The sequence below is a fragment of the Lissotriton helveticus genome, chromosome 5_1 (assembly GCF_964261635.1).
Source record: "Lissotriton helveticus chromosome 5_1, aLisHel1.1, whole genome shotgun sequence".
In the NCBI taxonomy this organism is placed as follows: domain Eukaryota; kingdom Metazoa; phylum Chordata; class Amphibia; order Caudata; family Salamandridae; genus Lissotriton; species Lissotriton helveticus.
The window spans coordinates 233139283-233163954 of NC_136065.1; the positions used below are offsets into that span (position 1 = coordinate 233139283).

Below are 24672 nucleotides of genomic sequence, written 5' to 3' on the forward strand. Positions count from 1 at the left end.
GACACACTGGAACAGAAAATTCTGAAAACCAATAGAAGAAAATTAGAATCTTTTGTGGTTTATCAGTGCATACGCCAGAAACTAAGCCCGTGTTATCAGGCGGAATCAAGTGTCTGACAGCATCAATGTGAACACCGGGCATCAAGAAATCTCTTGTATCTGCATTAGTGCAGGGTGTTGCATAAGAAAGACTTGGCAGCACATGCCTATCCTGCTTTACTTCCTGTAGTGAGATGTATAAATGTCCAGCATGCAGCCCAGTGATCATCCGTGCCCCAGTCACAAGAGAGTCAGTGTCACAGAGAGCTCAAGACCTTGAAGACCATCATGTTTGCGATGTGGATGAGCCTTGGACTGATCTTCTCAAGCCTGCTTATGGTGCAGGCTATGGACATTCCAGTGATGGACAACTTTGACACAAAAGAGGTAACTATCATCACTCTGTTAATCACCGATCTCAAAGCTGTGAAAATATGAGGCACGCAAAGATAATGAACAACCTCCAACACTTGTTTATCACCACTTTGTTTGCAATGCAACCCTGAGGTTAGTCACCCTCAGTATTCTAGAGTGAGATCTAATACATTCTTTTCAATGCATTCAGTTCACTCCTGAATCTCTCCACCAGATAATCTAGCATGAAAGGTAACATATCCCTTCCAGTGCACTTAATAAAATCCAAAATTACCATTGCAATTCTGGGATGACAGTGTAACACATCACTCCCAATGCATCTCATTTCAATCCAGAATCACCCCAGATATTCTGGCAGGACAGTGTAGCACACCCGTTCTAATGCACTTCGATATCATCCCGTATCACGTCAGGCATTCTGGTATCGCCTATTCCTCCCAATGCTTCTCCATTCTGTTTTAAATCATCCCACATATTCTGACATCATAGAGTAACACATCTCTTCCAATGCACCTCAGCGCATTTCTGAATCACCGAGCTATGCAGGTGTTAGCTTAACCAACTCCCTTCCAATACATCTCAATCCAATCCGAAATATTCTGTTCTTCAAATGCACCTTTATTCTTTGCCGGATCACCTAAGATATACTGGTATGTTATGTTAAAAATATTTCTACAGCAAATGTTCAACATCTGATTTCTTGACACTGAGTATAGGAACATAACCTGCAGCTCAGTATCTCATTAGTCTGCATGTGTAAAAAGCCAGGCTTTCAGAAGTTGTCTAAATTTGAGTTAACAGCCAGCCATTTTGATGTTAGGGAGGCGAGCACACCACAGTTCAGTTGGACCTTAGGAGAACCAAAGGGAGACAAACAGACCAACTGAGAGCAATCCTTTAAAAAAGAGACAAAGCAGTCAAGCACGATTCACCAAGAGCTCATGATTGACCGTGTTGAATGCTGCAGAGAGATCGAGAAGTACTAGTGCCTGTGTGGTGCCTTTATCGGCCTGTTCCCTCATGTCATCCAACATAGACATGATCCCTGCTTCGGTTAAATGGGCTGGGCGGAAGCCCGCTTGATGGGAATTAAGAAAATGGCTTTTCTCAAGAAAGGAGCAAAGACAGTTGGCAATATGTGCTTCCAAAACTTTAGCCAAGTAGGAAAGCAATGAAATGGGGCAGTAATTATTCAGAATGTGTGGATCAGCATCAGTTTTTTTTTTTAAAGTGGGACCACTATTGCTTTCCTAAAGGAACTAGGAACTATACCTTGAATTAGGGAGTTATTCAGTAAGGATAAAGCAAGGTCAGGAAAAAGAGAAAACTCTCATTCTAGCAATTTGTAGGGCAGGTATCAGAGAGAGCACCTGATTTTACTTTAGCCAGTAGGTCAATAAAATGTGCCTTATTAATAAAAGGCTTGACCAGTGTTTTAGGATTCCTATTAAAAACAGGTAAATTTGCAGAAGGAGAGCTTGAAGGGAATCTGTCTTTAATTATTTAAATTTTTTCTACAAATAATGAATTGAGTGCTCCACAAAAAGATTGAGTAGGATGTATTTTTACCATCAATCTATCAGGGTTTAATCATTCAGACACCATAGCAAATATACCCTTAGATGTGTTAGTTGAGTTAAAAATTGTATTCTGTTATTTGAGTATAACACATCCCTTCCGGTGCACCTCAATTCAATCCTGAATCGCCTCGGGTATTCTGGTAGTACAATGTAACACACCCATTCCAATACACCTTAACTCATACCCACATCACCAAAAATATTCTATTATTACGTACACTTTCCTTCCCGTAAACTTCAAAAAAGGCCTTAATCAAAATATGATAAGTGTTTGGCGGCACCTCACATGTAGAACAAACCACAAGCAAAACAAGGTAAGGTACATATAGATCTATGTGTTTGAAAGGAGCAATTGGATAGTGCAGTAACTTTGTTCACACACAGTAGTAAACGTAGAGAAATGTATAGATTTCCAAATTGCTACATTGTGTGTTAATCTGTACAATTCCCTCAGGGGGTTCAGTACATAATCGATGTTAATAAGAGTCAATAGGGTTCCAATCGAAAAACAGCCAACACATGTTTTATCCTTCAAGGCTGTAATGAATATAAAACAATGGATGTAAATATCAATGAGGTAGGCCTATCAGTTTGCATAATATGCAGTAACATTCTATCCTTTGAATGTAAACAGTTACAGGCACTTGTTATACTGAGTAGGTATAGAAAACACATAGATCACAGTAAGGAGCAAATATTTTTGCGGAGGATATTCGTAAGAAAGAAGTTGGATCTTAATCAGTGGTAATCATAGTCAGAAATTGGTTACTGGTTGGGGGAGGGTGAAATCACTATTCCCTGTTAGAGTGAAGTCACAAGTAAACTCTAAATTAACCTGTGCTCAACCCTCTTGTAGCTTGGCACAGAGCAATCAGCCTTAGCTTAGAAGCAATGTGTAGAGGATGTATGCAGCACTCTAAACAGTATTAAAGTGAAAACACAACACAAGAAAGATTCCACACCAATTTAGTAAACTAGAGCATAATTTAATAAATAATTTAAGACCAAATTACAGAAATGAAATCAATAGAACCTAAGATATGCAATTTAAAAGATATAAATGAAAATAGTGCCAAAAAACACAAAGCAAATAGCTGGTCATGCTAGAATGCAAGAAGGTCACAAGTTCATGCCGACTGCAATGGAGCCAGTTAGCCCTGCAGAACAACAATACCTGAAATCCTGGTTGCAAAGAGTTGCAGAGTCCTGCGTCGAGGATGCGTCATGCAGCTGAGGCGATGCAATGTTCTGGTCGGAGCTGCGTTGTGCATTGTTGATTCTGAGGAGCTTCAAGGTCCTGCACTGTAGTTCGAGGAGGCCATTGACGAGGAGGGTTGCGATGCAAAGTCCTGTATTAAGGATGTTTTGCACACCTGCTGGTTCTGAAGAGGTTGTGTGGGTTGTGATGTGAGGTCCTGCGTCATCGTCGAGGCTGTTATCAACTAGAGTCTTGCCATGTGAAAGCCTGTGTTGGGGATGCATCGGGCTATGGTGTTTCCGATGAGACTGCAGACTGTGAGGGCTAAGTGAAGTCCTGGTGCTGGGAGAGTCCACTCAGCAGAGGCCATGCGTCGGTAATGCTCAGGGTTGGGTGGTGCAGCAAAGGAGATGTTTCTGTTCCGCTGGGTCCACAGACAGGCTGGCAGAACAACTTTAGGCTCACTTTCAAGAGTGGAGGAATGGGGTGGCACCACTTGTCAGAGTTGAACTCACAGATGGAGAGTCCAGGTGCTGGGTGCAATGTAGTTGGAAGCCTGTTATGTCCCTGAGGCATCGGATCAGGAGGTGAGCCAACTAGCCCTTGGAGTCATTCTGGGGTCCTGAGTTTAGACATGCAGTCCTTCTAGCTCAAGCAAGAGGGCTGGAGGTCAACACAGCAGGGCAGCAGGTCAGCACAGCAGGGCAGCAGTCCTTCAGATCCGAAGTCCAGCTGAGTGGCAGTCCCTTCAGCAGCACAGCAGTCCTTCTTCCTGGCAGAGTCCACAGGTCCAGAAGTATACGGAAGAGCTGATGCCTGAGGTCCATTATTTATACCTGGGACCCACTTTTTAGTGGAAGAAGCTTCCAGAGGTGCTTGGAATTTTCTACCTCTCTGCCCTAGCCACAGATTGTCTGGGGTCACATTGGACTAGCCTCAAACCTTTTGTGAGAGTACCCACGCAGGGCCTTTATGATGTGCAAGCGTGGTAGGTGACAGCTTCATTAACTCAGAGCGGACCTAGCTTAAACTTGTCTCGCTGTCTAGGAACAGTACACAAAGACCAACTGCCAACTACACCTAGTCTTGTAACCCAGGAGACAGACAGCAGACACCAAATGGTTGGGACAAGAACTTACCATCTTTCTAAAAGTGGCATTTTCAGAATTGTGTTTGAAAATCCAACTTTACCATTAAAGAGGGCTTTTAGTTTCAATTATTTAGACACCAATCTTGACCTGGACTACCTGCACCCAATTGGAAGTTACAGCTGAATAAATGTAATAAGGTAGCTCCAATGTTATCCTATAGAAGAGTAGGTCCTGCAGTAGTGAAAAACAAATTTGGGAGTTTTTCACTACCACAACATGTAAAATTTAAAAGTACATGTCCAACTTTTTAAATACACTTAACCCTGCCCTCTGGGCTATCCAGGGCCTACCTCGGGGTGACTTTTATGTACTAAAAAGGTTTGAGCCTGGCAAGAGGTTTATTTTGCCAGGTCGCCATGGCAGTTTAAAGCTGCAAACACAGGCTGAAATAATAGGCCAGTGACATGTTTAAAGAGCTGTTTAAGTGTACAGGCCCACTAGTGCCTTCTAATTTACCACCCCTGGGTACCTGTAATATCACTTTACTAGGGGCGTACAAGTAAATTAAATGTGTGAATTGGGTATTAGCCAATTATGCCATGTTTATAGGAGAGAGTACAAGCACTTCAGCACTGGTTAGCTGTGGTAAAGTGTGCAGAATCCTAAGACCAACAAAAACGGGATAAGCAAAAATAAGAGGGGTAAACACAAAAGTTTGGGGGAAGACCACCCTGAAGCTGAAAGGTTGAACAGCCAGGTTTTTAAATTGTAGTTTTAAAAGAAAACAAAGTAAGCCACCTCTGTTTACTTCTCTGGTTCATACCATGGCAGTAAGGAGGGCAGGAATGAAGAGGCAGTTCTGCAGTTTTCATTAACAGGTCAGTCAGGACACATAGCGATCAAGGAGGGTGCACCATTTATGTCACCTTAAGTGCTGTAGGCGGAGAAGGGAAAATAATGTTAGCCTCTGGCACCCCTTCCAAGCCAGATTACAACTTCGAGAGGGAGGAAACGTCTGTTTACTGCAATTTAGTTACAAAGAAATGAACAGTGATTCTGCTGGACAAACATTTGACTAGACAAATGTCTGTCTCCCATCTGTCAAAGAAGCAGTATGCTCGCCAGTCTGTTGGTCATTTATTTCCGATAATTTTTAAATGATGAAACTTAATTCATCCGACCTAGTTGTATTTAATTTTTTCTGGTGAGTGAATGGAATACATATATGGTATGGTCGGGACTTGTGACAATACTTGCTTATTTACTGCCAGGATTGAGCATCAGCGGGACCCAATCCACTTAAAGTCCTGTTACATTTTTGTCCAACACACTGTAGGGATCGGAATCGCCGTTTCCCAAAGTCTGCCATGCCATCAGAGTCAGAATGTGACAAAAAATTGGCCTGGGCACCAAAAACAAGAGGCCCATGTTAGCAACCCAGCCAGCTAAAAACATGGTCCACATTTAGAAATCAGGCCAGTTTTGAACATGTATAGAGACAATGTGTGGGTGTTCTGCAAGGTATGTGAGACTGCATGCATTTGTGTTTGCTGCAGGCAATGTTTGTAGCAATAGCGAGAAAATCAACAGAAAACACCTGATCACCTGGCCATGAACCTGCACACAAATTGTTAAAAAAACAGCCCACACACTAATATGTTAGACCAGAGCACCAGGGACTGCCTGATTGTCCTGTAAGGCGGTCAGGCCCTGCATGACATCAAACAAGAAATGTTTCTTTGTACCCAAGCATTTCATTGTCAAGACAATAGTTTTTTTTAGGGTTTACTCATTCTAATAATTTACTTGTGTTGTCAAGGACCTTTTTAGCACACGTTTATACATATTAACTTTTACTTTCGAAATGTCGCTAACATTAGTAGTTGCAAGCATGTAATTCATAGGAATTATGTTACACCTATGAATTACAGATATTACCCCAGGCCCCTCCTGTCCTCATTCCCATTCCTTACTAATGGGGATGACCATCTCCTGGACAGAAAAAAGAACAGGAGAATGCTGGGACCCCTACCTCACCCCCTCCCACTGTGAGTACATAATCAGTACCTACCCAGCATTCCGCCTTTTCTTGTTTCTGTCTGCCGACAGGATGGGACAAGGTTGCTGATAGTGCTTACCTGCTGCAGTCTTCTGCTGCAGTCTTCTGCTGCGGTCTTCTGCTGGCTGCTGGGCTGTCCCTGACGTACTGCGTGGTGCCTCCCAGCCTGCTGGGGTTACTAGGAGCTGCGATTGGTTCCGTACAGCCCTGTGCTGGCAGGCCGGCCCTCCCGGTCTGTTCCAGGTGAGATGGTGCAGCTTCCTGGTGGCTGGGCCTGGCTGGAGGACGCGCTGCTATGGCTGGATGGCGACTCGGGCCAGTCTTGGTGGTGCCAATAGTCTGAAACATAGATTTGAGTGTATATAAACGAGCAAGCGATGCTGTGACATTTACCAATACCTTGGCCTTTGGAATGGAGCATCACCTAGTCTTCAGAACTGCTAAATGGCGTTATGGTATGTGACGTCATGTTCTTTGCTGTAAGTGATATATAGAGGACTGTGGCTTGCTTTCAGCACTGTTCCAACATCTAAAAACTCATTTTTTTTCTTGCTTGTAGTTGGAGCTTCAGGACACATTCCTTCCCGTCCTGGTGTTAGATTGTTGTTTTTACAGTAAGGCATCATTGTGAGTGTGTGCAATTGGTTGGCATGTTGTTATTTTAATTAGTTTTATTTTGCATTGATTTAGTTCATAGTATTGTTTTAGTTGGCATTCATGTCCAACCAGCGATTCACACTCAGAGGAGGCTGGAGAGAGTGCAGGAGTGGCTAGGCTCCAGTTCATGCCCTAAGTTGCTCAACTTATAAGGTTTCACCTGCACAATGCTTGCACTATGTTTGCAAAATCTTTTGTAAAGACAAAAATCTTAAAAGGGACTCAGAGCCCCACCTATTACTTAACTTTACTTACCATTAGTTGTCTCCCACATCACTCTTTTTTGCTTTCTCCCAATTGGTCAGCATTTCCTCCTTGCCTCCGGTGTTCTTCAAGTCTTCTGGCAGGTTGTGGAGCTTGGATGAAGTACTGCTTCCTGTGGCCTGTTTCCCTCAGCTGGCCACAGGCCTCTACACCTTCCTCCCACAACTTGCTTCATAACTTCCAAATGATCCTATTTACCTAATCATAGACCAAAGTAAGATAGGTCTGCAAAGAATGTTAAATTTGCTTAGAGAATACCGTAGCCTCAAAAACTTGTAGTCAATGTAGAAAAAACTAAGGGGCATATTACCAAGGGCCTTATCGCCGCTTTAGCGGGAATTTTTCCCACTAAAGCGGCGATAATTTAATCGCCCTATTACCTAGCTGTCGCTAACACCAGTTAGCGACAGCTAATAGGCGATAGCGGGCATTTAGGGGCCCACTTTGCATGTCAGCGATAATTATCGCTAAGGACATGCAAAGTGGGCGTGCCAAGATGTTAGCGACTGAAAACAGTTACCTATCCCCTATTACCCTATTACCAACTTTTGGAAATAATCGCGCTAAGCGCGATTATCTCCAAAAGCTAACGCCTGCCCAGAGCAGTTCTTCGCCATGTTATCCAATGGTAGGTGGATAACATGGCTAAGAGCATTTGCTCGCTAATGCATGAATATCGCTGACTTTTCAGCAATATTCATGCATTTCGGCCGATTTTTATCGCTTAGGAGATAAACCTTGATAATATCAAGGCTCCTAAGCGATAAAAATCGTCGGAGCGCGGCGTTATAATATGCCCCTAAGATTTTGAGCTTTGGTAAAATAATGACTAAATGTTGTTGGTTTTTGGGCTCTACAAAGCTAGAAATGGTAATGAATACAAGTATTTAGGGATGTGGTTTGAGAAATTCCTAAAAAGACATACCCAGCTGGATGCATTGAGAGTACGGGCCCTTTTGTTAGTAGCTTGAAAAAATGTAATAAAGATTATGTAGAAACGTGGGATAGACCTGTTCTGAAAGCTTATATGGCTATGATACCACCCCAGTTCCAATATGGAGCAGAATTAGTATATGTAAGTGGTAAAAATGGGTGGGATGTTAAAGAGGGGAAATGCTTAAAAATTTACTGTCAATACCCAGGTCTGCAATGATCCAGGCGGCAAGGTTGGAGACCGGAATGGTATTATGGGATATAATGGCATGCATTGCGCTATTAGACTCTGGCAGCACCTGGGCTACAGAGAGGAGCTCAAAATATCACAGTGGTGCAAAAATGAGATACTGCAGACTGAATTGAAGTGAGCAAAGGGGTTAAGGAAAACCGTAACAAAGGGTTCTAGAGACATGAGAGTCAAGTCGTGCCCACAGACTTTACAAATTGAGGCTGCTAAGAGGGAACTAAGGGCATTAGGGAAATAAATATCTCGCGTTTACAATCGACAATATTTTGTGGGGGAAAAAAATCTGTGTTTTTTATGGTTAACTCATGACAAAATGAACAACAGTTCCTATATATAGATGTACTTCCCAATCGTTGGCTCAGAAATGAATTACTAAGGTTAAGTATTGCCATCAAACCCTGTTATGCTAACAACAGGGTAAAAAGAGCTATGATTGAATAAAAAGTTCACCTGTATTCTGGGTACTACATGCAATATTTTGCACATATTATTGGACTGCTTAAAGGTCCTGGATGCAAGGACAATGTTCTTATGCCCAATCTTTGTAATGTATGGTATCGAAAATCGCGCACAAGCTGTAGATCTGTTAGATGAAATGCGTTATTTTAACATAGCATTCGCTATTGGGAGGTTTATGCTGAAAGCTAAAAAAGTCTTCAAATGTTTATAGAAGCAAAGTCTCTTTTAGATTTTATAAGATAAATTGTATTTTGCACAGAAAGATGGAACAATCAACAAATCTTGTATTTTCGAATTTAATGTTAGATTTTATCATATATATGGACTCCTTCCGTGATGTGAATCATGGCCACACTAAAACAAAACAAGCAATGGCAACAGATTACACCTACACAAGACCTTTTGGTGGTGTAAATGTATTTTTGACATGTTGCAGAGCAGCACGGGCTGCTGTTCAACATGGATTTAAGTAAAGTAAAACAAAGCACTATTGCGTGGCAAGGGTCACCGCATCAGGATCCAGGAAGCTTTTGATATCCTAATACAACTAAGAACAACATAACAGAGCAAAAGAAATCAGACACCTTGGAAATACACAGCTTTAAGAGATAAAACACCAAATTAGAAAGCTCAATGTACCCGGCTCAAAACAAACACAAATCAAGACTAACTTCACCAACAGAACCTTGACAGTTAATACAAGTCAGCAATCAAAAAGGCTACGTCAAAATACTATTAAAAAAGAATTCAAAATGCTAAAAGAGCAAATAAAGAATTCTATCAAATTCTCACCTAAGTTTATAAACCAAATTGCATAGAAAGAGCTCTTCCCATTACTCAAGAATTCACAGACAAACTGGCAAATCAGTACACGACCAAAGCATACATGTTGGACTCCTATTTAAATAAAAGAAAGAAAAACCACCAGCGCCAACCCTTTTCCGAAAAACACTCAAAGAGTAGGCTAACCCAGCCTCTACATTACTTCCAGCAAGTATCAAACAATATATTTATGAACCTGGTGAAAGCAAGCAGGCCAACCGGCAGCCCTTCTGACCAATGCCCACCCCAAACCTTCAAGAAAATTCTTTTAACTGCCTCTGCTGCCACATCAGTAAGAAGAATATCAAGAATTCCTTAACCACAGGAATATTTTCAGAAGAGCTCAAAAAGTCATACCTAGTCCCTTTACTAAATTAAAAAACTTGGACCTGCTCGACCCTAACAACTACAGACCGATTACAAATGGACCAGCGCAAACTGTTAGAAAGATCAGGATTCACCCAGATGGAACAATTAATTGAAGATAATTCCATACTTTTAGACTTCAAAACAGGATTCCCTCCATGAAGAGGCATAGAATCTGCCCTCATTGCCATCTGGGATGACCTTAAGAACACAGTTAACTGGAACGTGGTTGCTGCACTATATCTCTTAGACTTCTCAGCTGCCTTTGACACAGTTGGCCATGACACTCAAATACAGGGGTCTCCAACCTTTTGTGTAGTGAGAACTACTTCTGTTCCGTGAAAATCGTCGTGAGCTACTAAACCCCAAGCAACTCGCGCATTTTTTCGAGAGACCCCCCACGCCAATTCTAATAGCTAAAAAGTGGGCCACATTTGCAAATTAAGTTTTAAACTGTAATGTAAATACATGTTGTATAGGAGGTGATTTTCAAGGTATGGAAGACTTATCTATTTGTGCTTGCAGCACGCAATGTTTGGTAACATCAGAAAAATTAACAATAAAAACCAGCCCACCAGCCAATGAAATCAGCCCACAAATAGCCAAAAAACCAAAGACAAGCATTGGCACAGCCCACCAGCTAATAAAATCGGCCCACAAACAGCCCTAAAAACAACCAATGCACGGATCTGTCAGGCCAGCCCTTTGGGTAGGGGGCCTGGTTCACCTGTAGGCCATTCCCACCTCACTGACCTCTCGAGTGCAGTGCTATCAAATGGCGTCACTACCACATGTACATATGTTTTAATAGTCAATAATGTTGCACTTTTAACAATTGTGGCCAGTTACAAAGTGCACATTACAAACAGACATACTTTTCTGGCTCATGGCAGTATTGTCAGGGCATCAATGGTGGGGAAAGGTTTATGTTTAAAAACTACAGTTTTTACCCAATCATGTCAACTCTGTGATATAACCCACTGTAGATACAATATTATCTGCTTCTCATCAAACCAGGGCTTCAGGAGCAGTTATGCTCCTTTAAGCACTCTTATCAAGACACTCTGGAATGGATGTTTACAGACTTCTTGAATTGAATATCAATCAGTGTGTGCCTGGTACCATAACTTCAATGCTCTTTTCAAGCGGTACACTGTGAAAAAATTGCTTTTAATATGCTTTCTTGAAAATGTGGCATGGCGGATTAAGAGAGCTGTCACAGTACTCAACGAGGTACATTCAATGAGGTACCATCAACAAGATATGTTACTCTAAAAGTGTGCTAGAAGATGCAGTGCACATTGGCAGTCAGTCTCCTTGCACTGGGAAGTAATGCCAACTCTTCACACTGCTATTTTGGCCATGCTTTGCATGTTTGACTCCTGCCTAGGGATTTACGTGAAAAACAATAATTATAAACAATGAAATAACAAATATACCTTTGGCAGTTCAGCCTGAAAGCTAATGCAATCAACCCCAGCTTCGATTGGAGCAGCTGAACCGCTGTGGTACTGGCTAAAAAGATAATGGTGCCTTGCAGCCGCAAACTTCACTTTTCACCAGCAGCTTTTTCTCCATTCCTCCCCACCCCCGACTAGGGCACCATAAAACATCACAGGGACTGTTTATAAATCTTCTGTTTTAAGTATAGAGTTTAGAACCCCGTGTGGTCGAGTTTTATTAGAGGGAGATCCTGCTACATATACTCTCTGAGAGAGCCCCTCTATATACATAGTGCACATGCAGCAGGCCTCTTCCAGCTGCAGGAACAGCGGTTCTGTGTGTCCCAGGGCACCCAGGGCCTCTCCCTCCCTTCTCAGTTCACCAACTGTAGACCTGCCTCCTTTAACCCGGCAGGCACAGAAGAGGCCTCCACCTGGCATGAAGGAGCCCGCACTAATGATGTGAAGTGCTGAATTGGTGTCGCGCTGTGATAATTGCAGCATCTGGAGTGGAATTAGATGGCATGGGAGCTCAAGAGAAGTTTTCCCTCGCGTGGTACAGCAGCATTGCGAGAGGTAACAGTTAACAAAACCAGGGCACGACTGAGGTGTTTATTAGGCAACTACATAGAAAAAGCCAAAGTACGCCATGTCTGACTAAAATCATTCATCGAGTAGTGTTGAAAAAAGATGACTTTTACCAGCTTAAGTGTTGCAGATCCAGGCCCCAGAGTGTGCTCCCACGGCTTGCCTGCTGCTCTGATGAAATATATGGTGGCAGGCTGTACGGCTGAAATCGGCAGATGGCGTGGGTCCCGGCAGTTCTATACTGCTTGTGTGACCTGAAAACCAGCTGCTCTGCCCAGCCATGCCTGCTTCAGCTCCGCACTAGCACTTTTCGCGCTCGTTACTGAAACAATGAAAAGCGCGGTACCAGTGAGGAAAAGGCAGGGGGCACATAGCCGGGACACTGATCACGTAGAAGAGAAACGCCATCCTCTTCGCCCAACCCACCCCAGCTAAGCTCTAAGAGCCAATCTGAGCTGGCGGTTTGGGTGAGGGCGTGAAAAAAGCCTAAACAGCCCAAACAACACTAAAGGGCTGCTAAATTTAGCAGCAAGTGTCACGAGCTACTCACAGGGTCTCGGCGAGCTACCGGTAGCTCGCGATCGACCGGTTGGAGACCCCTGCTCTAATACAAAGACACGACGAAGCCTGCATAGAGGGGACTGCTCTTGACTGGATCACATCCTACCTTCAAAGCAGAATTAATGTCATCCATAACCCCCTTTCTCGTCCAAACCGTACTTCACAAAAGCAATGGTCCCTCAAGGTTATATCATCTCACCCATGCTTTTCAACATCTACATGAAGTCACTGATCAATTAATTTCACCTCACATGCTATGACTATGCAGATGACACATAAACACTCCTTAAACTGGAAATTCCCAAAGACATTGGAAACTCACAAGCTTTCAGTTGCCTCAGAGCCATGGATAAGTGGATAACATGGAGCCATCTCAAAATGAATGCTTCCAAAATGGAAATACTCACATGTGGCGATTGGAAAAAGTATGACCCACTTGTAGCCTGACAATCTGGGAACACTGCCTAAAGTATCAAAGGAAGAAAGAAACCTTGGAATTACCATGGACAATGAATGCCCTAGTCACAGTGGATAAACTACAAGATCAAGGTGCGTTACTATAAAAACTCTGCAACGCATCTGTCCGCACCTGGGATTTCCACACAAGGTCCAGGCTACTATCTTGCTCATTCTGTATACGCTCAATGATGCCAATAGCCCTACCATGGATCATCTTTAACAACTTTCAAAAGACTACAGCAGATTCACAACTCTGCTGCCAGGCTAGTCTTACATATAAAGCCACAAGCTGCACATCTCCCTTGCCTTGAAGGCCCTACATTGTTTTCTGGTTTTCTGAAGATCCCCATTCAAGCTGCTTTGTATCACCCACATAGAACAGGACCACTCTTCATCATCAGGAATTAAATCATCAAATATATTCAACAAAGGAACCTCCACTCTACATTGGCACCTCACCCGAAATCCCACCATACAAGAAAAAAACTCATAGGTGGCACATCCTTCTCTGTTCCAGCAGCCAAACTATGTAATTCTTTACCCCCAAACATAAGATCCACAGAGAACTACCTTTTCTTTGAAAGACTACTCAAGAGTTCGCTCTTCCCCACATAACCACCATACTCAAACATAAATATACAGCATATCCCTCTGTATATAAGTATTTATTTGGACTATAGATATGTACCTACATATGTGTATTGGTTTGTGTAAACTTGTATAATAATTATGTTTATAGATATTTGTTATTTCGGCTTAACAAATGTACATATTACTTATAGGTATATTATTCATGTTTTAACATGAATATAGTTTACTGCAAAACTAAGTAAATCTTTTATCATAACAATCTACAATTGATTCACTATTGAATTACTATATTACCTGCTGGCGGCCGCCAGTAGGTAGTTATAGTTAGGACCTCGTTTCTATTCAAAAAGTGTTTGTTGTTTTGCCAATATCTTTTGCGCCGGTTGACGAAACTTCGCAAAACTTTTAAAACTAATGGGGCGCTCTGGTCAGCTCCTGTCTTGAAAGTTTTGAGGTGATTCGTCGAGCGAGGATCGAGAAAAAAGGGGGGTCCCAAAATGCATTTTCCCCATGTGAATTTCCATAGGAAATATTAGATATGGCTATAGTCCGAACTGCTGAACGAACTTACACCAACTTTGGCAGAAAGGTAGCTCTTGGTTCAGAAAGAGACCTTTTTTTCAAATGGTGTAAATCCGTTCAGTAGTTCCTGAGAAATTAAAAAAAGAAGAGTTTTGATATCTGAGCACGAGGAGTCACCGCAACTCCTCCAGAGCATGAGCTGACTTGTGATTGGCTGCCAACACTTCAAACCAGGAAGTGTTGGCGGCCATCTTATAACTCGGTTTTTGAGTGGCAAGAAAAAGAGTGGAAAAAAGGCAGAAAAATAAGAAAAGGGGGCAAGGTACAAACACCCTGACCCCCTAGGCCTGCTCAGGGGGTCCCACAAGGACCCCCAGGGCCCACAAAGCATTAAAAAAAAGAAATTTGGCAGCATTCGCGCTGGGTTCGTGGTTCAGGACGAAAAAGCAAAAAAAACAAAGCGCTGACTCTCACTCTTTGTTTTTGAAAGCCCCCGGGTGGGCCAGGTCCCGGGGCATTCACCAAATATTTTGCGGGGGCCTGCATGGGCCCCCACAGCCCTGGGGATGCCACCTCCCTGGGGCTTATTTAATTGTATGTGTGGGGCACTGCCCCCCCCCCCCCACAGCCCAGAGGACCGCCATCTCCCCGGGGCTTTAAAAATAAAAGCATGGGGGGTCCCAATCGCCCATTATGCCCCGGGGACCGCCACCTCCCCAGGGCTTTGATAATGAAACACGGAGGGCACACAGTGCCCCCCGCAGCCCTCTGGACGACCCCTTCCCCAGGGCTCTGTTTAAAAAAAAAAGATTATGTGTGGGTGGGCAAGAGCCCCCCACACGCCCCGGGGACCACCACCTCCTCGGTGCACATACTTATAAAAAATGCATAGGGCTGTAGCAGAACCCGTGCCGGGAACCACCACCTCCCTGGGGCTTTGAAAATGCTGAGAAAGGGGCACCCGGATCCCCTGCTGGAGCCTTTGATGGCTCTGTGGCCCACCAGCCTGCCCAGGGCCTGCTCCTGCAATGTCCTGGGGTGCCCACCCCCGAGACATTGCCATTTGCTATCACAGGATGCACTGGTGGTCGGGCGATGAGGTCCTTTTGTGTCCTGAGGACCTCAGGACACAAGTGGACTTCACCCCCGAGCAGCAGTGCACCAGGAACTGTGTTTGCAGAGTGGTGTAAAAAGTGGGCGTGGCCTCTAACCATGGGGAAGAAGTCCAATTTACTCCTGAGGGACTTTGGGGGCTAAGAAGCCCTCCTGGTACCTCCTGTAAGTCCTACGCAACGGAATTCTTAGGCACTGGTCGGTGGCCCAGCACCCTTTCTCCATCACTTTGCAAACCCGACTACTAGTTAAAGAAGTGTTTGCATAGGTTTCGTATTTGCAAGTTAGATCTATTGGCAATGTAAATGTAAACTTTTTTTTACGTTTTTGGGAGTGGAGTGGACGTACGTTGTGTGTAATGGAATGATGTGGTAAGTTATGCAGTGAAATCATGTGGATTGAAAGTATGTGGTATTTATTTTATAGAAATTATATAGAGTGGGATTATGTGTTATGGAGAGTAAAGATGTGGTATGGTAGTCTGTGTTGTGGAGTGGTAATGTAAGGTTTAGTCTTCCTCAAAAAAAAGAAGGAATCACTGAGGAGCAGTTCTGGACCTAGTCAGAGGTATGAGCAGGGCCACTGGAATTATGCAACTGTTTGGCTGCACCGACTTTCGCACAAATATACATTTTCCGCATAACCATATAATTCATCATTTGCTCCTTAATATGTAGATTAGAACAAAAAAAGGCTTGTTTCTAGCTCAAATGGCTCAAACGATACCAAAAATACAGCGTGTTGGAAGGCCCTTTGCAAACCTAGAATGGTCACCTGTTACTTATTGCTAAATGTGGGTGTTAAATTGGTACTAATGGTGTGCAAGCCACTCTTGCTTCGTTCTGCGCCTCTCTCTGTGCCTCTCTTGCCTCTTTCTGCATTTCTGTTGCTTCTTTCTGCACATTTCTTTATTTTTCTGCACTTCTCTTACCTCTTTCTGCGAATCTCTTCTGGGTTCTGCATCTCTCTTGCCTCCTTCTGCATGTCTGTTGCCTCTTTCTGCACCTCATTTGCTTCTTTCTGTACCCTTCTTCCATCTTTCTGCATCTTTCTTGCCTCTTTCTGCACCTCTGTTCCTTCTTTCTGCACTTCTTTTGTTTCTTTCTGCACCTGACTTGCTTATTTCTGTACCCCTCTTGCCTCTCTCTCCACCCCTCATCCTTCTTTCTGCACCCCTATTGCCTCTTTCAACACCTCTCTTGCCTCAGTCTGCCCACTGTGTCCTCTTTCTGCATCCCTTTTGCCTGTTTCTGCAACTCTCTTGCATCTTTCTGCAGTTCTCTTGCCCCCTTCTGCACCTTACTTGCCTCTTTTTGCACTTTTTGCCACTTCTTGCTTCTTTTGCACTGCTCTTGCTTCTTTCTGCATCTCTCTTGCAAATATCTGCACCCCTCTTGCCTATTTCTGCACCCCTTTTACCTGTTTTGCACCTCTCTTGCCTCTGTCTGCACCTCTGTTCCATCTTTCTGTACCTCTTTTGCCTGTTTCCGCAACTCTCTTGCATCTTTCTGCACTTCTCTTGCCTCCTTCTGCACCTCTGTTGCTTCTTTCTGCACTTCTCTTGCTTGTTTCTGTATTTCTTTTGTAAATTTCTGTATCCCTCTTGCCTCTTTCTGCATCATCTTCCCTATTTCTCCACCTCTCTTGCTTCTTTCTGCACTTCTCTTGCGTCTTTCTGCACTGCTCTTGCTTCTTTCTGTATACCTCTTGCAAGCGTCTATATCCCCCTTGCCTCTTTATGACCCCTGTTCCCTCTTTCTGCAGCTTTATTGACTGTTTCTGCACCTCTCTTGCCTCTTTCGGCACCTCAGTTGCTTCTTTCTGCACTTCTCTTGTCTCTCTCTGTACCTCTGACTTAGAGGTACTTTTAATCCCCCTGCCCTATTATGTACTAGGGCCTTACAGGCCTCCACGGGTCCAGTGACCTGGAAGGAGCGACGAGTGTGTTGATTGATATATATATATATATATATATATATATATATATATATATATATATATATATATATATATTTTTTTTTTTTTTTTTATGTCAGGGGTGAGGGGGTTTGCAATAAACATTGGAATAATACCTGCGTGCTTGCCGTTTTTGTCGACGACACGAAGTTGAAATGTGCTGCAATATATATATATATAGATATATATATAGATATATATATATATGTATATATATATATATTTATATATATATATATATATATATATACATATATATATGTATATATATAATATAAAAAACAACAAATAACAAATACATTTACTTTAAGTCAAGCAACAATTGAAAGTCTGAGTTTATTAAATGCAACTTAAATCTACATATACTACCTTTCTTATACATATATACCTTCCCTGTACTTATGTATCTTTATATGTATTACTTTACTTCTAAATCAGCATCTCCAATGCACTATCCTATATCTCGCCCTATAACTCTCTCAATATATTCTTTACTTTCACTCTCTGACTCATCTCTAACCGCATTCTACTACTCTTTCCAATGCCCTGCCCTATTTCTCAACTTATACCTCTCTCAATATATCCTCTATCTTCACTCTCTGACTCATACCAAACCCCATTCTAGTACTATGCTCTCCAAAATAGCCCTTTCTAGACTCGTCCCTCCTCTGCCCCGTCTTGCATCATCTCATACCTCTTTAAACTATTCATATCTCTCACTCAAGCCTTTCTAAACCCTCATCTTGATTCTTCCCTAGACACCCCCCCTTTACTCAACCCAAGCCTCCTCCTACTGCTGTGAGCTCCACAAAACTTTCTATTTCCTTCCCTCTTCTAGCCCTCCTCAATCCTTTTCAATCCTAGGCCTAGAACTCACTTTTTTATTACCCTATACTAATTCCCCACTAATCCTGTTTGGGTTCTGGAGTAGCGTGCTACCTGCTGTAAAGCACTTCAACACCGAATCAGGGTTTGCAAGCACTGTATAAATAAAAACCCTTCCTTCTTCTATGCCTCCACTCTCCTTTTTCAATCCAAATAACAAACTCACATGTCCACAGCTAAAATTAATTTCATATTCCCCTATATTATTTTTCCACTAATCCTTTTTAGGATTCAGAGCATTGTGTTTCTAGCCCAAAAAGCACATTGATGCCTTGTCAGGGGTAGTAAGCACTAGATAAATGCAATTACAATTCAATTGTGATTTTTTTAGTTGACTGTAAGGCATGTGAAACAGCAGCCGGTGCTGTTCTACAAAATTACGTAAAAAAATTGGCAATGCCAATAGGTTTTGCATGGACAAAACCTAATACTTGTTTTTACCTCTTGGTTGCTGCTACTCCCCTTCATGATCAACACAAAGGCGCCCTATATGAGGATGCACTGCGCATGTGTGTCCTGTGTGTGCAGAAGGCATGACTAAAGCAAGTCTGTCCGTGCCCATATACCCTGACAGCACACAGCACCAACCTCACTCCCTCTTGCAATCCACTGAGGCGATCTCCAATTTCCAGGTGATTTAAGCATACTTTTTTCTCCCCACAGTTGATCCTTTAGTTTCAATTCAACCAACTACTTGTGCTTCAGCTGATAGGTTCTTGTTCTGATGATAACCCTCCTACCACTAGGAGTCACCATAGACGACCATCCCAATGGAACCAAATATTTGTGAACTATTGTGGTGCCTGAATCTATGGGACCTATAATTGTGAAAACCATGCAAAATCATTATTTATCCTTTGTATTTTTGTGCTATACACTCTATTGCCCTATATTTCTTCACTGAGTACTAGTACAAAGGTGTAAATAGATGTTTGAAAGTCCAGAAGTGGGCCTTTTGTCATTTATTGAGTTGTTCTTTCTGCAGCACACGCAAAAAGCGGACAATGCCTGAAGGGATTGCTTCTGCACAGAAAGGTGCTCCTTCCTGAACAAAAACAGTCCTGCTGACCATGCAGGTACTCTTGTACCATGGTGCAAGAGTGCTTGTGTTGGTGCTAGGTAGCAGATTGTGTGCTTGTGCTGGGAAAAAGCAGGAATGAGCCATATTGCGTTAAATATGGCACATTCCTGCCCGTTCCCTGACCCACAGCGCAGCAAGGGGATTTACTGCACTGCATTACATATTAGAAAATATGCTCCTCAATTTCTTCTTCAGCTCACAAGCCTAGAACTCACTTTTTTGGTGATGTTTTACATATCTTGTCTTTTTATTTAAGTGTATTCAAATGTAATATCCAAGAAAGGAGTGACACAAATGAGATGGACTCACCAAGGAACAACAATATATTTCCACTTCTTCTTTTCAGCCTCCGCCTTCTTTAGGTAGCACAAGATTGTTTGCTCAGTGGCTGCACAGCTGAAAATACTGGATTTTCAAAAAGCATCACGAGTGAAGATCCTATTTGTAATGTGGAATCAATGCAGTCCTGAGATCTCTTGAGATATGCAGTAATCAGGTGATTTTGTCAGTGATGTGCAGTCCTACACCTCCTCCCTTCTCCATGCACTAGCTATGCCCTTGGATATATCCTTAGTTATAGCATGTGAAATCATTGCTGTAATTAAAACACTGATGATGTTAGAAATTGTTTAATTTGCCAGAACACAGTGCATGGTACAGTGGTTGGTTTTGGCATACTTTGGGCGTGTTCTGCGTTACGCCTTCCGATAACAATATTATTTTTACCCTACCTATTAGCACTTTACTATGTACTAGTGGAGCTACATTGACTCCCTGTTAAGAAACAAGTGGCCTTTAAGCATTCTGTATGGCAGATAAATTACTCCATGGGTCAGGACCAGAGTACCTGAGGAAGAAATTCACATGGTACATACCAAGGAGAGCTTTGAGCTCAGCTGCATCCAAAACAGTCACATTCCCCAAATGTAACAAAGTGCCTTGGGGTGGTAGAAGGTTTGTTTGTTCCACTTGCAAATTTTGGAACAAACTTCCCTGACATCTTAAAAACCAGCGGAATAAGACCAGATTCAAATGACAACGTAAATCCTGGCTTTTTTCCCTCCCTTACTAATCTCTTTGTTGCTGCAAACCGTGAAGACGCTAGCGCCAAGACGCCTCTGGGCATTCGCAGGCGTAACAAATAATACTGATATATCAATATCACTAAAGTGGTAATAAGGTAGTGCAAAATATATTTACATTTATTTATATATTTTTTAATAAATAGGAAGTAACCTGGTACTACCGTGATACAATTGTAGTTTCTAAATTTCTCTATATTTCTGAAGCACTCTTTGGGGGATTGCGTTCTTTTTTAAGCAGCACAGTCATTTTTAGTAATTAAGGAGATACTTTGTGCACATTTTTCTGCATATTTAAATATGCTATAATTTGAAAATATACTTTAGCACACTATGGGGCCCATTAGGATGGCGGTGGATTGCCCCGCCCGCCATCCGCACCTGAATTCCCCCGCCATATTAGGATGGCGGGGGGGACCGCAGCGGACGGAAAAACCGTCTGCCGCTTTTCCGCTCCGGTCGCCTTGCGACCGGGGTGGAAAAGGTTTAATATGGTGGCGGTGTCTAATAGACACCGCCAGCCATATCATGATGGGCTTGTTTAGATGCCTTTCCGTGGCAAAGGCATCCGGTCTTCACACTGGGGGCCCCCTGTGGGCCCCCAGAGTGAAGGAGAGGTGGGGGATGCACATGGGGGAGTACCTGTGATACCCCCCTTCATTTGCATAAACAAAGCGTCAGGCACCGCGCGGTGCCTGCCGCTTTGTCTATGTAAATGCATTAATGCATTTTTAGCATTGTGGCGGGCAGTGCAGAGAGCACCGCCTGCCACAATGCTAAAAATGCAGGATGTGCCCGCCACTGTGGCGGGCACATCCTAATACCCCCACGGGACCCCCGCCCTAATGGCGGGTGGTCCCAAACCCCAGTAAGATGACGGGCGGACAAAGTCCGCCCGTCATCCTAATAGGCCCTATATTTTTTAAATATAGTGTCTGATACAGCATTTTAATTTTTTCATAATTTTCTTTCAAAAATTTTTTGTTTTGGGGGTACCATAGGAAAACAACTGTTCTCCGTAATTTGTTTTTAAAAAGTACATATAAACTTATAAATATTTTCCCTACCTATTACCGCTGTAATAAAGTAGCAATAGACATGGGAAAAAAAATAAATCTAATACTTACCTACATTATGAGGCAAAATGAAGAACACAAAGAAACTCGAGCTGAAAAGAACATGGCTGCCTTTAACCTTTCGTCATCGCTCTATACCTCAGAGGTACCGCTGTACCACTGCGGTCACAGATATAACAAAGTTTAAAACACTTAAAAAGTATTAAAAAAACATATCCTACATACCTACCATACCCGATAGAAGTATCTGTGCACCCTAATATATCATCTTGCCAAATTGTGTACAAATTCAACTGACGGTTTTCACGAAATAGAAAAGTCTGTTTGCACTGGATTGTACACCTGTTTGGAGACACACGTTTTTTCTTTGCACCCTCCTGACCAAGCGCCACAAAACTTTCACTACTCCGACAATGAAACAGGGGCAGTAGGTCTGCAACGTTTTGCGGACATTTGTTTAATGGGTGCAAAGTTATAAAACGGACAAAAATTAAAAAAATCTCTACCTCTGGTCACTCTTACTATAATTACAGAGTACCACCACTTTGTGCTATCCATCAATGTATCTATCTATCTATCTATCTATCTATCTATCTATCTATCTATCTATCTATCTATCTATCTATCTAAGGATGCAGGGACCTTATAGTTAGGGAATAGAGTTTAAAAAAAGTAGAAATTCACTGAAAAAAAACAAAGGTTACAGGGACGTTATAGTTGGGCTAAGATTCCACTCATACAAAACCAGTGAAATTCAGCTGTTATAGTCACCTGAGCTAACTATAACTTATGCCCCCGCAATGCACTGCTTATGTCCTTACATATTACATCACCCATGATATGGTCAGTGACATCACTGATGACATTACTGATGACATCTCAAAGACAGCCCTGGGTAGTGATGGTCTACCCAGGGCTATCTGTTATCTATACTACTATTATAAAGAGAGAACAGAAACCTTTTGGCAAGGTAAACTCGGGAACCACAGCGCCAATCCACACACCCAATACATTGTTGGAATCCTCAGGGTGTGTAGATGGACATAGGCTGCATAAAATAAAAAATAAACGTAAATTAAAAAATTAAAGTTTAAAAACAAAGTAGTCCCCTAAAACAAGCGCGGCCACGACGTAGCGCTGACCTCAACCTACACCTGCGTGATGGCGACAGGCGGGGAGGAGCGGTGACGAGCGGCGTCGTGCGGCGAGGAGTGGCGTGGCGGCTCAGGTAAGGCGAGGCGGGAGGCGGTCCGGGCAATGTCGGGGCGGGCGGGGCCCGGGAGTGGGGGCAAAGTCCGGTTTTGCGGCTGAGGTAAGGCAGAGGCGGGAGGCGGGCGGGAGACAGGCGGGCGGGCAGCGGTATAGGCAATGTAAGGGCGGGCGGGTGGGGGGCCCGGCCGGGACTAAACTAAAGCACAAAATGCAGCCCCCTTCTGCCCCCAGGCAACCTGCTAGGCAGAGGCGGGAGGTGGGCGGGAGGCAGGCGGGCAGGCAGCGGTATAGGCAATGTCGGGGCGGGCGGGAGGGCGGGGGGCCCGGCCGGCACTAAACAAAAGCACAAAATGCAGCCCCCAGCCCCCTTCTGCCCCCGGGGCAACACCAGGGCGGGCTGCTAGTATATATATATATATCTATGTGTATGCATTTACCAAGTAAATAGTACTCTCTCGGGCATCCATTGCTAATTTTCTTTTAGGGGGGGGCATGGACAACCCGATCTGCTGTGCCAAAATCCCAATTGAAGCAGATTTATTGGAGCTGGGTGTATAATAAAAAATACTCAAACCCAAAAAAATGGCAGGATTGTTTCCAACTATCTTCTTCTAAAGGATGTACCCTCGTTAGAGCCCTATTTTGATTTTATTACCAAACCGCGGGATCGCATGTTGTATTTTAAATTTAGGATTGGCACCCTTCCTCTTGGTGAGTTTACAGCACGCTGGAGCGTGTCCCCAAGTACCCTTAGCTCATGCCCATTCTGTCCGCTGATCTTGGAAACAGTGCCCCATATCTTATTTGAATGCACTGCATATAAACTTCCGAGATCTAGGTGGCTGAAACCAGTGTGCAGGAATATGGGGACCAGGTCTCACTCTATGGCCTTACGAATCCTCATGTCAGATACTCGGCTAATATACGCTTGTGCCATCTCCAAATTTCTTAGCTGGGTATGGATTATTAGAGCAAGAAGGCTTAAGACAAATGATAAAAATGTTTAATCAGATCATAATCCTAATGTGTTTTCCAAATTTTTATAACTGGATGTTATACTATGTATGACCATTCCTTATTTGTTTTATTTTGTGGAATTTGTATTGTGAGATTGTTTTTATTGTGATGCTTTTAAGATAAAATTTTATCGAAATAAAGCCTTCTACAAACAAACAAACAATTTTCTTTTAATGAACCACAAAATAAACACTCTAACAAATACATTTCACCTATTAGCCTTTCACTCAGGAACTAATATACGCACTTATAGACCTAGTCAGACTTGTACTTCCACTTATTCACACATTTAAGCACTTGCAAAATTAGTCATAAAGTGTTTGTAATAGTTATAGTATGAAAGACATATTTATACATTTTAATGTGTTGTTGTACATTGAATTCGTGCTTATGCTTTGTGGAGCCACATTAGTGTATTGACTCCGGAAAATATAAATTTTTTAAAACGATTTAAAATAAATAATATTTAGTAATGGGCAATAGGGTAACTCTGAGAAGAGCCTTTGCATTCATTGTAAGTATGTGTCAGATGCATATAAGACCGGATGCAGAGTTTCATGTTATCAGTGAAGTGAACTCCATCACTTCTATAGATTCCATGCCTGTTAAAATGCAGGTTGTTGTTGTAGATAGAGCTCATGCTATGGTCTCTGAAGAATGCAAAAACAACTTTTTTAACACGTTTCCTAGCTTTGTCAATCTGTGGACAGAATTGATTTGACCACTTCCATTTTTGCCTTTGACATATGTTGGAGTACACCAAGATAGTGAAAGGCAAAAGTGTAATTAATTGGCCAAAGGTCTCTTTCATTGCAATTTCCAATCCCACCCTGGTAACAGTGCCTAGGACATTTCCATCACAGTGCACGATATGCAGGTCTGGATGTTGGCAATGTGCAATACTCTCAACCAAAGGCTGCAATTGGTGTCACTTTAAACCTCTCTGACCAAACCATTTAATATCCACATTCGGCAACCCCATGTCCTTGTCAAT

The 24672-nt window shown here is 42.8% G+C and overlaps 1 protein-coding gene across 1 annotated transcript in view; it reads left to right on the forward strand.

Annotated features, from left to right (window-relative positions):
• Positions 1-327: 327 nt before the first annotated feature.
• LOC144752436 (olfactory protein-like) overlaps positions 328-24672 on the forward strand; it is a 330004-nt gene continuing 305659 nt past the window's right edge. The window contains exon 1 of the mRNA XM_078640366.1: positions 328-426. Coding sequence (XP_078496492.1) covers positions 328-426 — 99 coding nt within the window. The remainder of the gene's footprint in view (positions 427-24672) is intronic.